The sequence below is a fragment of the Triticum aestivum genome, chromosome 1A (genome assembly GCF_018294505.1).
Source record: "Triticum aestivum cultivar Chinese Spring chromosome 1A, IWGSC CS RefSeq v2.1, whole genome shotgun sequence".
NCBI classification, from domain to species: domain Eukaryota; kingdom Viridiplantae; phylum Streptophyta; class Magnoliopsida; order Poales; family Poaceae; genus Triticum; species Triticum aestivum.
The window spans coordinates 283,420,956-283,437,200 of NC_057794.1; the positions used below are offsets into that span (position 1 = coordinate 283,420,956).

General features: G+C 47.1%; 1 protein-coding gene across 1 annotated transcript; it reads right to left on the reverse strand.

Moving 5' to 3' along the window:
- Positions 1 to 13,272: 13,272 nt before the first annotated feature.
- Positions 13,273 to 15,997, reverse strand: LOC123046126 (uncharacterized). The gene is made up of 3 exons (XM_044469415.1): positions 15,815 to 15,997; positions 15,543 to 15,671; positions 13,273 to 13,602 (listed from the first exon to the last, which is right to left on the reverse strand). The coding sequence occupies exons 1-3, from the start codon at positions 15,833 to 15,835 to the stop codon at positions 13,489 to 13,491; spliced, it is 264 nt and encodes an 87-aa protein (XP_044325350.1). The 5' UTR covers positions 15,836 to 15,997; the 3' UTR covers positions 13,273 to 13,488.
- Positions 15,998 to 16,245: the final 248 nt, after the last annotated feature.

Here is a 16,245-nt window from a genome sequence, read left to right on the forward strand (position 1 = left end):
TTCTATGTGTTCTTTGCTTATTTTGAGGAATCTATGAGTAGTATTGGCGGGTATAAACCATGGAGAAGTTGTAATACAGTAGATATTACATAAATATAAATAAAGTATGAGTTCACAACAGTACCAAAAGTGGTGATTTATTTTCTTATACTAACGGAGCTCACGAGTTTTCTGTTAAGTTTTGTGGTGTGAAGTTTTCAAGTTTTGGGTAAAGATTCGATGCACTACGGAACAAGGTGTGGCAAGAGCCTAAGCTTGGGGATGCTCAAGGCACCCCAAGGTAATATTCAAGGATAACCAAGAGCCTAAGCTTGGGGATGCCCCGGATGGCATCCCCTCTTTCGTCTTCGTTCATCGGCAACCTTACTTGGAGCTATATTTTTATTCGCACATGATATGTGTTTTGCTTGGAGCGTCATTTTTATTAGGATTTGCTTGCTGGTATTTAGAGTAATGTTTTGCATCTTTTAGTTCAATAAAAAGGTCAAGTATAGCCTTTACCACATGCTTATTTTTCAAGTCTATATGTTGCTATTTTAAAACAGAAAGTTTGTTGTTATGTTTTGAATATTGGGAATAGTCAGAACATGATAAAATATTGAAATTTTTACAAAATGAGTAACACAAAATTATCTACAGTGTGGTAATTTTTCAGAATTTTGGAGTTAAAAAAGTATGATTCCTCTTGCATTCTTTACAAACTATCATGTTTAGACAGATTGCTGTTATGATTGTATTGTTTGCATATGTTTGCTTGTTTACTGATTCTATTTGAGGATAGGAGTGTTAAATATGCAGAGGCATTTAGTAGGCAATATAAAATAATAATTTTAGTGATTTGCTATAGTACATAATGATAAGGTTTATGCATGAATTTATGCTAACTTATCTCATGAGTTCTTGTTGAGTTTTGCATGGATGAAGTTTTTAAGAATTAGGGAAACCGCGATATGAAAGGAATTAAGGAGACACAAAAGCTCAAGCTCGGGAATGCCCAAGGCATCCCTAATTAATATTTCAAGAAGTCTCAAGCATCTAAGCTTGGGATGCCCCGGTGGGCATCCCACCTTTCTTTTTCAACAACTATCGGTCAGTTTTGGTTGAGCCTAAGTTTTTGCTTCTTCACATGATATGTGCTATCCTTGCAATGCCATTTTATTTTGTTTTGTTTGCTGTTTGAATAAAGTACTTAAGATCTGAAATTTTATTTATGAGAGGGAGTCTTCACATGGTTACATAATTATTCGACTACTCATTGATCTTTGTTAATATCTTTTGGAGTAGTTTGTCATTTGCTCTAGTGCTTCACTTATATCTTTTTAGAGCACGACGGTAGTTTTATTTTGAAGAAATTGTTGAACTCTCATGCTTCACTTATATTACTTTGAGAGTCTCTAAACAGCATGGTAATTTGCTTTGGTTATAAATTTAGTCCTAATATGATGGGCATCCAAGAGGGATATAATAAAAACTTTCATGTAAAGTGCATTGAATACTATGAGAAGTTTGATTCCTTATGATTGTTTTGAGATATAAAGATGGTGATATTAGAGTCATGCTAGTGAGTAATTTTGGATTGTAGAAATACTTGTGTTAAAGTTTGTGATTCCCGTAGCATGCACGTATGGTGAACCGTTATGTGATGAAGTCGGAGCATGATTTATTTATTGATTGTCTTCCTTATGAGTGGCGGTCAGGGACGAGCGATGGTCTTTTCCTACCAATCTATCCCCCTAGGATCATGCGCTTAGTACTTTGTTTCGATGACTAATAGATTTTTGCAATAAGTATGTGAGTTCTTTATGACTAATGTTGAGTCCATGGATTATATGCACTCTCACCCTCACCATTGCTAGCCTCTCTAGTACCGCGCAAATTTCGCCGGTACCATACACCCACCATATACCTTCCTCAAAACAGCCACCATACCTACCTATTATGGCATTTCCATAGCCATTCCGAGATTTATTGCCATGCAACTCCACCGTTCTGTTTATTATGACACGTTCCATCATTGTCATATTGCTTTGCATGATCATATAGTTGACATCGTATTTGTGGCAAAGCCACCGTTCATAATTCTTTCATACATGTCACTCTTGATTCATTGCACATCCCGGTACACCGCCGGAGGCATTCATATAGAGTCATATTTTGTTCTAAGTGTTGTAATTCTTGAGTTGTAAAGTAAATAAAAGTATGATGACCTTCATTATTAGAGCATTGTCCCATGTGAGGAAATAAAAAACAAAGGAAAGGCCAAAAAATAGAAGGCCAAAAAAACAAAAAAACAAAAAAAAATGAGAGAAAAAGAGAGAAGGGGCAATGCTACTATCCTATTACCACACTTGTGCTTCAAAGTAGCACCATGATCTTCATGATAGAGAGTCTCCTATGTTGTCACTTTCATATACTAGTGGGAAGTTTTCCTTATAGAACTTGGCTTGTATATTCCAACGATGGGCTTCCTCAAATTGCCCTAGGTCTTCATGAGCAAGCAAGTTGGGTGAATGTATTTTCTCTTCTGTGTGTAGGTGCTTCTAACGAGGTTTCACGTGGTTCTCCTACTGGATTGATAACCCTGGTTCTTAACTGAGGGAAATACTTATCTCTACTATACCGTGTCATCCTCTCCTTTTCGAGGAAATCCCAATGCAACTCACAAGTAGCAGGTAGTGCCAATGGTAGTAGGAATGGCAACACCGCACTAAATGGTACTACCGCTTGAGTCAGTACAACCACAATTTACCACCGTCAAAACGGGAAGGGCAACAGAAGCTCAAACACAAGCAGAGATATAGCAGAACTAGACTACGGTAGTACCTCATTAGGCGGTACTACCGCTGCCAGGGGCGGTACTACCGCTTGGGCACCTCAAGGAAGCTCATGCAGAAAACATGGCAGGAACTCCATGTTGCCGGGAAGGAAAGGAGGGCGCAAAGGAAATAAGTATGTGTTGATTCCCTAACCATTCCACTTCAGACCCCCTCTTAATAGTACGGTTTTCCTACGACTCAAATCCACCAAAAAGAAATCATTGGAAAATAACCGTCTTCACTCTTAACCACCGAAGGGAAATAAACCGTCCCATGCCATTTATCATAATCTCTGAAATACTCAATGCACATTGTTAGTCCACAAAACGCAATGTAATCAATCACCAAAACCACTAAGAGTGAAATATGCCCTAACAACGTTGGTGATGACGATGGCTTTGATTTATCTCTCCTTGAGGGAAGTTTCCCCAGCAGAATCGCTCCACCGGGGAGCAAAAGTGCTTCGCCTCTGGTTCCACCTCGAGACAACGACGGAAGGTACTGAAAGTCTTCTCTTTATTTTTTTTCTAGAGTAAATGGCTTCATATATGGGAAGATGGGCAGCAGTGGACCTCCGCGGGGCCCACAAACCACCTGGGCGTGCTCTGAGGGGTAGGGCGTGCCCCATGGCTTGTGGCCTCACTGAGGTTCTTCTCTGGTACTTCTTTCTTCCAGTATTTGTATACATCCCAGAATAATTCTCTGTAAATTTTCAGGTCATTTGGAGCTCTGGAGAATAGCTATCTCTGTTGTAACTTTTTCAAGCTCAGAATTCCAGTTGTCGGTAATCTCCCTCTTGTGATGCATCTTGCAAATTAAGAGAGAAAAGGCATTAAAATTGCATCATAAAGTGGAATATAACTCTAAAGCATTATAAATAACAGTAGAAAAACATGATGCAAAATGGACGTATCACTCGAGCAAGGGATTTCAATGTCGATGGTGTATAAACTACAGAGAGTATGGACTACGGATTTAGATGTGAATGGCTATCCCTAGACCCGCCTTATATAGATTATATGGCTTAGGTGTACATTGGGTTCATATGACCTCATGCCGCTGCCATCCCAGCTTTCTCACCAAGATGGTCCCCGAGCTCTATCTCGGCCTCTGGGATCCCTACTGTTGTCAGGCTCTACCTGGGTCGAATGGGCCTCGTGTTAGCCTAGCTGTAGGGTTCCCCTTTAAGAGGCCACCCCCGGTATATTGCACCGTCAATGTACACTGGCCAATCGGAGCACGACAGTGACGATGACCTTAATCCAGAGGAATTTGAGACCGATCCAAAGAAGAGGGCTAGAGGAGAAAGCTTCAACATGCGGGAGGACTAGTTGTTCTGGGATGCGCAGTTGGCCACTGGCATCGATCTGATCCATGGCAGGAAGCAAAAAGGCGCAATATTTTGGGCTAACATTCATACTGGTTCCATGAACACAAGAATTTTGACCCCTACCGCAACGAGCTCATCCGCAATCGTGGGATCAAGTTGCTCAACCATCAATTGTACATGATTCAAGAGGTTGTGAGCAGGTATGGCGGCCATTTGAAACAACTAATCGGTCGGTGGCCAACCGAGTTGGTCATCTGGCCGGATATGCAACTTGTTGATCGGATATGCTCTATGTGTTGTCATTTGGCCGCATATATAGCTAGTTAACAATGTTTTTAGCCCTCTTGTGCATGCAACTTGTTCTTGAAGGTGGAGAAGAGGAGATTCGTCCTCATGCATGGTTAGTTAAATTTGAATGGGCAACCCAAGTGGATCCATTACCAACTCCATCAAGACCGCCGGCGTCGGCGCCAAGCAAGAAGCGGCTAATCCAACCGCCCCAACAGAAGAATCATCCAAAAAGGTTAGAAGAAGGTTTCTGCATAAAGAAGTGGGATGAGGAGGAGAAGTGAGACGGGGCAGCGGCCAAGATGACAGAGAGGTTCGAGGACATCTTGGTGAAGAAGGAGGAGATGTGTGTCAAGTGTTCTGACATGAAGGAGAGAATGAAGGCCAAGAGGTTTAACATCTTGATGGCGACGCCCGAGAAGAAACTTAAGCTCAAGGAGGGTTGGGCTCGGGGAGCTTCAGAGGGTATGAAGATGTTGACCATGAAGATGGACGAGTTGGTTGACGATGCACTGATGAACATGCAAGCCGTTCATGTTAGGATGTTGGAGCGCTTGTCGGCCGAGCCGTAGACATCTGAGGAGGTGAACGGTGAGGAGGAGTCGGTGGCAAAGTGAGCGTCGAGGCTCGGATATCTGGTTTGGCGGGGCAAAAATGCCGGGTTTTTTTGCACGGACTGCCGGACTGATAGTTATTGATCGGGCATATGTAAATACTATGTATGTCCGTCTTTTTTTTTAATTGTCATCTGGTGCAATGAAAACCATGCTTTAACTTGCTCTATGTCTAGTCATAGTTGGGAGTAATTTAGACTAGTAACATACATACTTCATAATGCGTAGTGTCATAAACGTGGAAAAAAATATTTTCATTTATTACTTTGTAGAATCATTTTTTATTGCGAAGCGCTATGTGATGGTAGCATATTATGTTACTCTATTTGTCTCTCTTTTCTTTAATTATTTATCACATCATTTTGTTACTCCTATTATGACTAGTTTAATATTAATATGCATTTGAAATAAAAATGGCCGGACCTAACGAAGATTTAGAGGATACGGTTGAATGGCCGGCTCCCGGCAACCAGGCGAGGCGACTACCCGCGCCTTTGAACCGCAAGTTTTCGAAATTATGTTCGTGATCCCGGCCCTCCAAAGTGATTACTACACAGTACATTCATGCAGGTTCTGTATGATAGCATCTGGGGATGCACGGTCCCCCCGTGGCCGCAGGCACCATTCACCTGCGTGGAAATTAAAGATGGATGAGTAAAGGCGACGGTAACGTGGGGGCATGGAGGCACCGCTCGCACGCCTGTTCAATTGCTCCCGTTCCTCGCCGGTGCGTGCGTCTTGCTCTTGAGTACGTATCGACCATCCGGCACCGCTGGATGGGCCGCGACGACGACGGATCGGGGGCTGCAAATCATGCCCCTGCTTCACTTCTGCAGCCTGCAGGCGAAAGGAGCCTTTCAGGAAATCGATTGTGTATGTTTCTGACTTTTCAGGGTGGTATGAGGATGAAGCTGGGTGATTTAATTAGCATTTCAGACATAAATTCATATCTCATGCAGTTTTGATCGAATGTGAATATATGATGTTAGTATAGTAAGTATATAAGAGTATATCTCTCACCCGCAAAAAAAAAGAGTATATCTCTACCTATCTATGCAAGTTCTTGGTCGGTTTGTATATCTGCGAGGGAAAGGATGCATCCATCATTAGTAGCCCGAAAGCGCACGTAAAGCAAACGGAAAGCTGCTTGAAAGGCGTCCAGTAAAATAAACAGTGTTCTGAAATACTTGTTGGGAAAGCTATCATTGAGCCTCTAGCCAGTCTCAGTAAACAAACATTAGTTAAGGTTTGTGTCTCACTCTCGATCATATCCTATGGTGCATTGGACAACCTAATGGACATCCCCTGCATTCGTAAAGCTGATCAAAGAGGCCGATACATCATTCCATCGCTCCGCGCCTCCTCATCATTCTGCTCCCCTTTCGCCTCGCCACTACGAGAATTGACGTGGAAGCAAAGCCTCACAGCCTTTGCTTGCTCGCTTGCGTACCTCTTCCAGTTCCACCTAGCTAGCTCATCGTCTATATAAACACAAGGGGTGCGCAAGACACATACTGCACACTCATGTGACCTGCAAGATCACGCAGCTTGGCTAAAAACCATGGCGATGGCGGCGCTGGTGGTGGTGCTCTCTCTCCTGATCCTGCCGACCGGGGAGGCGCAGGAGAGGCGCCCGGTGGAAGCGCACCCGCACGGGCTGCCGTTCGAGAGCCCGCTGGCACTGTCCCCGGCGGCGTACGACTTCTTCCACCCCAGTGAGCACGCCCAGCGCGTGGCCGGCGCCCCCGAGCTCGCGCCGCGCGGGCAGCCAAGGGGGTCGGTGGTCCGGGGCGCCGGCGCGTCCGCGGCGAGCGTGGCGAGGGCCGACCACGAGGAAGGGGGCGTGGCGCCCGTCAACACGGCTCGACGTGGTGGAGCTGTCCGTGCGGGCGTGGTGGCCGGCGTGTTCGTCGGAGCCGCGGTGGTGGTCTTGGCGGCTCTCGGGCTAGCGTACGCGGTGGCGCGGCGCCGCGTGGGCGTCGCGCAAGGTGACGCTGAGGTGGCTAGCGGGCCGAAGTCGAATGCTTAATGGGCTGGATTAGGGGTAGCTTTGCGTGGGCCTAGAGAGTTAGGCCATAGGGGCGGGCTGGTAGTGTGTAAATTATCGGTGTTTCATCATCGAGCGACGGGAAAATGGTTACAGGCGACTTCCACTGTATGAGCTCTCAAGCCTACGACCGATCGTGCTGTGAACAATCATCGCGTACTAATATAAACCTCAGAGAACGCTTTTGCTCGAGCGAAGTGCACCTATAGCCGTTAAGTTATTTCAAAGCGTCCAATTTTTATCCCTCAACTCAGAAACCGCACTTACAGTACAGTAAACTTCTTTCGAGTTCAGGTCTGGTGCTCGTTCGTGCAATGAATAGTGAGACCTTTGAAAGTATTTATATGTGTTCTCTTAGAATGCTCAAGGGCTCGGGAGACGATGACAAGTTCTCGTGTGAGTTGTGACCATGTTGTGTTAGCTGCCGATCTTTGGGTCACTTGCTTCGAGGTAACGAAACTCTCCCGCCCCTACTCCTGCAAACTTTGCTCTTTCCTTCCCTCTCATCTTTCCGGTTTTGCCACGTGTGATGTGGATGGCAGCAAGACGGGATCATCATGTCGTGGATCATAATCCGTTCTCCCTCATCTCGGTTAGCCACGGGACCACCACCGACCTCGGCCTAACCATTGCCAATGTGTACTTCCCTGAAGATCATTTCTTACAATGTGACGTTGTGCTTCGCGTAATGGATAGTGAGACCTTTAAAATTATTTCCCTCTTGTCCTACAATGTGCAAGCACCGAGAGATGATGAAATGTGTTGTCGTGTGTGATGTTGTTTTAGTTGTCGATTCTTCTGTCTTTGCATTCAGGTGATGAAAATCTCCAACCACGACTCCTACAAACTTGGCTCTTCCATTACCTCTCATCTCTCCGGTTTGCCATGCGGGATGCAGACGATAGCAAGGCGGGATCTGATATCCTAAAATGTTCTCTCTCACCTCGTGTTGTAGGGTGGAACCCTAAGATGGATCTTTTCACATTTAGAGGGGGGAAAGGGATGAACACCAAGAACACAAAGAGGAATTCACTCCAACAAAACCCAATCATACATCCACTAGAATAGCTAACACATAGATCCACATGAGTACAAGCACAATCCAAGGAAATAAGCACAAAGATAAGGTTCTTCCCACTCCTAAGGAGGTGGGGTCTTGATGATAGTGTTCTTCAAGAGAAGGTCTTGAAATCCACTAGGGATCCTCTCCTAAAAGGTCTAGATCTCCAAGAGGAGTGGTAGGAGGAGCAAAGCTCTCTAAATATCTCTCATATACTTTGCTAACCCTAAACATGACCCTAGGTAAGGAATATATATAGAGAGATAGGTAGACGAAGGAGACGAAGTGGAGGTCCAACAGCAGCTCACAGCCGTCCGTCCTGAAGGGCCCATGCGCATGGGGGTCCCGTGTGCATGGTACACGCCCGTGCGCACGGTGTGCTACAGCGTCAGCTCCCTGAGTAGTCCATGCGCACGGGGTCTCAGGAGCCCGTGGGCACAGGGTCGCCTGGGAGGTGCAGTCTAGCTCCTTTTGGCTTCCTCCTTCTTCCTTGAGGTCTTGGGGTGTTCCTCCTCCTCCTTGGTGGTGTTCCTCAGCTGCTTGGAAGTGTTCTTCTTCGTACCTAAGGATACATAGTACATTTTGGTGAGGTAGCAACCAAGTTCCATTCTTGTCCATATTGATCTCGTGAAGGAGTGAGTTCACCTTAGTTTCAATGACGCATGCTCGAGCCCTTGTTATAGGTCCACGTGATGCTTAATGAGTTGGTGTAGTGTCCATGGGAATGATGGAAGGATGCTTCGCATCACCTCGGCTAGCAAATATGTCTTCCCTCCCACCATCGCCGTTGCCTACACCACCACCGCCCTCGACTTAACAATTACCAATGTGCACTCCCCGAAAGATCATTCCTTGAATAGTGACTTCATGTAACAGATAATGAGACCTTTGAAACTATTTATGTATCTGGAATGTGCAAGGGCTCGAAGAAGATGACAAATATAGTTGCGTAGTCAGGATTTTGCAAAGCCCCAACCAACGCTGCTCAATAGTGATGAATAGTGCTACAGTACGGACAGTAAACAATGGAAAGTGTTGCCGCACCCCAGGCCATGGTCAGTGTAGATTAGGTCCTGGCTACGCTCCTGGACAAATGTATTGTCGTGTGTCACATTGTGTTAGCTGACAATCCTTTTTCCCTTGCATTAGGTAACTCGACTTCTTCAAACTTTGCTCTTTCCTTGTGTCTCATCTCTAACGTTTCGCCACATGTGATGTGGATAGCGGCAGAGCGTGATCGCCACCGCTTGAGATCCTAAATCGTTCTCCCTCACCTCGGCTAGCCAACACTTCACTCTCGGCTAGCCAACACTTCACTCTCACTGCCATTCGTGCATCCACCACCACCAATCTTGACCTAACTATTACCAATGTGTACTCCCCGGCAGATCATTCCTTGAAAGCTGACTCTGTGTGGGGGATGTCAGAGCTGCTCTCGCTCATATTCGATCCTTTGGCTAGTGATGCGGAATTCAACTTGATCCTTACCCAAAGACAGAGAACCACAGCTTGATTGAGTTGTCGCGATCTCATTCAATGGCCTCATTGCATCCCTCTTATTGTTTGAGCTCCCCTTCATGTACCATCTCTTCACTTGGACGAACAAGTAAGATACAGCGACGTTCACATTGGAACACTACAGAATTGCTCGGTTCACATGGTGATCGAACTTTAACCGTGACTTCTTTATTGGACGGGAGACTCGTCCATTCTAAACGGGTTTGTAAGAGCAACTTCAATGGAGCAACTCATTTCGTCCGCTGATGTCCGTTTAGGTCAGCGCAGACAGAAAAAGCTGTCCAACGCGCCGATCCAAATGGACGCGCGTCCGCTTGGCGTCCGCATGTCGACCCATTTCTGGTCTAATTTTGAGCTGGATTTGCATCGGCGCGGACACGAGATGGACGTGCGCGCCTACTCCTCTCTCCGGGCCTGTCGGTCGATGGCAGCCACCACCATTTCCCCCAAAACCCTCCCGCCTGCGCGCTCCCGCCCCACACCAGCCATGGACGACGTCATCGACCTCGACGCCGCCGCCAGCCTCGCCTCTCTCGCCTCGTCCGGCGCCGCCGCCCCCTCCGGGAAAGGCAAGCCTCGTGCCCCGCGCAAGACCGTCGCCGCGGCCAAGCCAAAGAAGTCGCTGACGCCCCGCACACCGGGCAAGGGAGTCGGCCAAGAGGAAGGACCGGAGGCACACCACGGACACGAGGGATGAGGCCGCCGTTGCCGCCGCCGTGCAGCAGGAGGTCACCACCGCCCGCGTCGCGGCCTTAACGAGGGAGGCTCTCTACATGCTAGGGTTAAACCCTAGCTAGCACAGCCTCCTCAACGCCGTCGTCGCCACGGCCAGCACCGGCTCATCGGCGTTCCCTCGGATGGTGCTGCCCGACTCGCCTCGCGCGTCGGCGTGCAACCCGATGCTCGGCTTCCACGTGTACCTGCATGCCTCCACGCCCGCGCCCATCGACCTCAAAGCCACCCCGGTGGCCGGTGGCTCGTCATCGGGCAGCGCGAGGAAACGTGCGCGGCAGACGTCGGCCGGCGTGCTCCCGGACGCCCGCAACCTATTCGAGGGAATGTCGTCCGCCGGCGACGAGGACTACATGCAGAACCTCATCTTCGAGGGCGGTGCGCCGGCCGCTGGCTACGATCCCGACGAGACACAAAGCCAGGACGGCCGCGGGGCGTTCACGCCGGCCGCTGGCTATGATCCCGATCGGGCGACCTTCATGCGTGATCAGGTCGGCATCGACCTGGACGGCTTCCCACTCGGCCACGAGTTCCCGGACGACTACGGCTAGAGGAAGAGGACGAGTGCGACATCGAAGTGGAGCCTTTGTTCGAGGAGGAGCTCGCCAACCAAGCCGCCAGTTCTAAGCCGAAGCGCAAGAGTAAGTGCACAAAGGCATACACGGCTACCGAGAACAAACTTCTTTCCGAGTGTTGGTGAGACATTGGACAAGACCCCAAGACGGGCGCCGAACAAAAGCATTCAACCTTTTGGATTTGTGTCCACCGAGAATTTCATGAGCGCAAGAAGTTTCCGCCTTACCAACTTATGAGCACACGCAGGTGGGTGTCCATTTCCAAGCGATTGAGGGTGATCCAACAAGAGTGCAACAAGTTTTGCGCCATTCTTGAGAGCATCAAGGCCCGCCCCGTGAGCGGCATCGACATGCAAGACATGGTATGCTAGCAAGCCGCCCACTTTTTGTGTCTTCAAGTTCATGCTTGTGTGTTCATTTGCAAGCCGCCCTCTTTTTGTAGGCATTTCAAGCTTTGGAGGCATTCAAGGTTCAACACAATGGCAAGTGCTTCAACCTCTCCCATTGCTTTCGGATCATCAAGGACGAGGAGAAGTTCAAGGCGCAATATGCCGCCCTCAAGTCGCATGGGGGAAGCAAGCCGTGGAGGAGGTTGGGGAGGGCGAGCCGGCACGGCCGCGTGGGAAGACCAACTCCAAGAAGGAGGATAAGCGGGATGCGGCATCCAATGCCTTGATCGCAAGCATGGAGGGCATGATGAACAAGAAAGACTCAAGGGAGGAGGAGTGTGGCGGAGCAAATGGACGCTTTCATGGAGATCCAAAGGAGGAGGCTTGAGATGGACGCGGAGAAGCAAGCCAAGATGTTCGAGCTGGACGCGAAGAAGAAAGCCAAGATGCTAGAGATCGAGGCCGCCAACGCCAAGACCAAGGCGAAAGAAAGTGGCTCTCGCGACCATGATGACCGGGGTGGAGATCATGAAGGTGGATCTCAACACCATATCGCCAAGGAAGAGGCCGTGGTTCGAGAAGATGCAGGCCGACATGCTCAAATTCGACGACGAGTGATCTATGGCGGCGAGCGCCATCTTTTTTGTATGCCGGCAGGTGTGCCGGCATGACCACGGGGGCCGCGATGGCGAGGTCGAACTCAAGTCCCACCCTTTTTTGTGTGTGCTAGCATGTGTGTCGGCCGGCTGGCGAGTGCGCCAGCATGAACTGCGGTGATATTTTTTGGAGCCGGCATTGTATGCCGGCGTTGGCATGATACCGGCATGAGACATGGCCGCTGGCATGATCGGCCGCGGACCTTTTTTTTAAATTAAATGCGGACATGAAATGGGTCCATGCATTGGGCGCACTGCCGACCTAAATACAAAACTGGACCGACGCCGGGCGGCCGACCCAAACGGACAAATGCGCCATCCATTTGGGTCGGCCCGTTGGAGTTGCTCTAAATGGCGGAGAGAGAGGGGGGTGGGGGTTATGTCTTTCGTACAATATGCCATGAAAAGGTGTGCCATTTACATAGAAGAGCAAACCAGCCTGCCTTTCGGCCTTTTGGTTGCAAGTGCATTTCACTCAAATCACAAGGATGGTACCATCTCCAGTTAGGTTGCAAGTGCATTTCACTCAAAATCACGATGATGGTGCCATCTCCTGTTTACTATAAGATGTACTACTAAGACCAGATAATAACTTCAGCAATAAAACATTTTAACAAGGTTAGGCTGTAGCCCCTGAATCCACGATACATCTGGGGACAATGTGTAGCAAGAGGGCGCCACGATACAAGGAAACAACTCAGAATGCAACTCAGATATCAATGGGGATCATAGCCCTCACAAACAATTTTATAAATGCATCATCTTCAAAGGCGTCCATGAAAAAAAGGGGTTGGCATTGTCCCCCAAGGGGTTTCGTGAAACTCAATGTTGACGCCTCTTTTGACCATGACATGCTGAAGGGTACGATGGGGGCGGTTTTGTGAGACGACAAAGGTAGGTTTATTGCAGAAGGAAATGAAAAGATTGACCATTGTGCGGATGTTCTGATGGCAGAAGCTTTAGCCCTCAAATTTGGACTAACACTAGCGCAAAAGGCATGATGCAATCGCCTAATCATCAACTCAGATAATCTGGAGGTGATTGAGACCATGCAGGATGGAGGACAGTCAACGAGTGCAGCAGCGGCAATTTTCGATGACTGCTTCCACTACGCATGTGATTTTATCGTGACTAGATTCGAACATTGTAATAGAGAGGCAAATAGAGTAGCACATGAACTTGCTAAGTTAGCTAGATTTTCTTCAACTTCAGATTGGTTCGAGGAGCCTATCAATGAAATTGTACTCTTCCTCACAAACGATGTATTGGTTATTTCTAATGAATAAAGTTTCATTTTATTTCAAAAAAAAAAGAGGGCGCCATTGGTCCTCCACACGCATTTTTAAAGCAAAAGAAAGCATTATGATCAACCATTGGTACTGAGAAATGGCAGAGCACATGTGTCTTAATTTAGCACAACAACGCCGTGATCAGGGAGTAGTGCTTCACTCTCAATGCTTGAATTACCATCCACGCGAGCTAAGATACACAACAAGCCGGCCAAGTGTCTCGTCCACTGCCTTGTTCCATACGTGAGCCATCTCAGCTGAAACTCCTCTACCGGTGGTTGCACTTGTCTGCAGGATATGTAAAAGGTTCAGTAAGTGATGGCATTCCTTGTAAAAAAAAGAATTAGCACATGCAACAAAGAGTCTAAAGTTTCTATCAGAATAAGTTCCCTTTGTGGCCATTGGCTAAGATATATTTAATCGTCACTTTAGTTACAAATGTTGCAAGTTTTAAGATGCTATCTTGATACACAATGCAGCTTTAATATGATTATTTAATGAGTAATCAACTCTTACACCCATATCGTGGCATTACTTTGACAACGCGAAGTTGAAAGAGTATAACAGTGCAGAGGACAACAACAGAACAAGATTGACTGCTACACCAACAGACAGTTTGACAAGTGACTCTCACAACTTCTACTGACGAAAACAGGTCCCAAGCACAGGCCAAAATGTGTGCCATTTTATTAGAATATATTTAATCGTCACTTTTAGTTACAAATGTTGCAAGTTTTAAGATGCTATCTTGATACACAATGCAGCTTTAATATGATTATTTAATGAGTAATCAACTCTTACACCCATATCGTGGCATTACTTTGACAACGCGAAGTTGAAAGAGTATAACAGTGCAGAGGACAACAACAGAACAAGATTAACTGCTACACCAACAGACAGTTTGACAAGTGACTCTCACAACTTCTACTGACGAAAACAGGTCCCAAGCACAGGCCAAAATGTGTGCCATTTTATTGGAATAAAGCATCAAAATTATCGACAAGTCTTTCAGTAAAAAGAAACCAAACATACTGCAAAAACAGGGCAAAAACTAGAAGCGAAAAAGGAAGAAACAAAAACTGGCTGCAGGAGCTAAACTGTAGTCAGGTCAGGAGGCCAACCATTAAGCAGCAGCCAGCCAATCAACTCAACCTTTTGGCTCTGGCGAGACCACCAAAGCACGCAGACCTCTCTGATCTAAGCTACAACTTACGATAACTGCTTAGAAGACTTGTTTTAAAGACTAGCATTTCGTTCCAACCAGGTAGATATGATAACTGAATTGAGTACTGCCTGAATTTTTTTGTTTGTTCACAAACACCAGTCCCAAGAAAGCCATATGATTACGAGGGATTGTTCAGTTTCTTCTGTAGAGCTTACGATAGGAAATGGAATAATAGGGAAAGACACAAGTACACAAGCACCAAATAATATAATTTGTTTTATGTATATAAGGTGGACATTCACAATTTCGAGGTTTGATGGAATCAATGTACGAAGCAATTCTCCAAGTCAAAGTACATAATATTTATAGATAATAGAAATTAGGGTCCATATTGAGAATTTTTATTTTGCTGTGTCTAGAATCTCTAACCACAATCATGCACATACAGGTATTGCAACAACAAAAACTAATTTCAGATTTCCAAACTCTAGTTACAGGTTCTTCATCATGGCAAGCTTATGTTTAACTAGTTCAGGAACACACAACCATTCACCTTACTGGGGTCATCATCTCAATAGCATATTCAATATTTTAGTTGGAGAGTTCCCAGAATCTTTCAGTGTCAACAACACCACAGCATTAATCCTTTTGGGTAAGAAACACAGTGACGGATACATCGTTTTAGGTAACAGGAAATGCCTGGAAACTCGCCCCCTTTCTTCCCAAACTACTCAGCTTGGTTTCCGTTCCAATTTATTTTCTGTGGTCTGGAAGCGTTCCACATGGTATTCCCGACACAACTGGATGAGCCAAAGACACCAGTGCTTTATTTTCAAGAACCATTACAATATCACGAGGACTTTGGAGGATAAACCAATAATCGGTAACTAAGTTCATCACCCTTGAGTGGTTAGAGCATGTCTGTTAACGAAACAAGATCATAACAATAGAAACTTCAACGAGTAGATTAATGAAATTCGATATCAACATTCTGATAGTTACGAACAGTTATAGTACTCTGCAAAAGCAGACACAGGTTAAATGAATCGAAAAAAATGCAGACCTGATAGGAGAAGGATGCTCCCCCAGAGGCCGCGTCGGCGTCGGCAAGGGAGCGGTAGATGGAGCGGCGCTGGTGGAGGACGAAACCCCCCATGGAAACGGAGCCCAGGGCGAACCCGAGGAGGCGCTCCTGTGCGCAGATCCACGCCAAACCCACAAGAAACCGAGCCGAGTGAATCAATCGGTCAACCAATCGAACGGGGCGGACGCGAAATGGAAACGGGGGATGCGAATCCCTTCGGAATCTACAGCCTTGGAGTCAGGATGGGTTACCTGCGCGAGGATGCTGATCATCGTGGTGGCGGCCGCCGGCGAGACGCCGAGGTTGTTGAGAAGTTTCCTCTTTTCGTGTACGGTTTCTGCGGGCCTTCACGATGTGTGGCAGCAGCTGCGCGTGTGCTGGTCATTAGGAAAGGAGCGCTCAAGGGGCCACGGCCATCCTATTTTCTTTTGAGCCCTAAACTTAGAGCATCTCCGGTCGCATCCTCAACATCCCTCTCAGAGTCCCAGACCATTTTTTCCGATGTCAACACAAAAAAAAAGCCACATTTGTGCTCTCTGAACGTCGAAAAGCGTCGGTTCGACCCATTTTTGGCCCGATGACCGCAGGCCAACCCGGCGCACTGGAGGCGATCGGGGGCTCCGGCGCAAAGGAAAAGCATAGCTGGCCCACACCGTCAGGTGAAAAGCACCAGATAGCCAAT

Excerpts from the sequence above, each read along its gene's own strand:
- LOC123046126 (XM_044469415.1), bottom strand. The coding sequence starts at position 15,835 with ATGATCAGCATCCTCGCGCAG. Across the intron at positions 15,672-15,814 it reads TGATCAGCATCCTCGCGCAG|GAGCGCCTCCTCGGGTTCGC; the intron begins GTAACCCATCCT and ends ATCTGCGCACAG. Across the intron at positions 13,603-15,542 it reads GAGCATCCTTCTCCTATCAG|ACAAGTGCAACCACCGGTAG; the intron begins GTCTGCATTTTT and ends CATATCCTGCAG.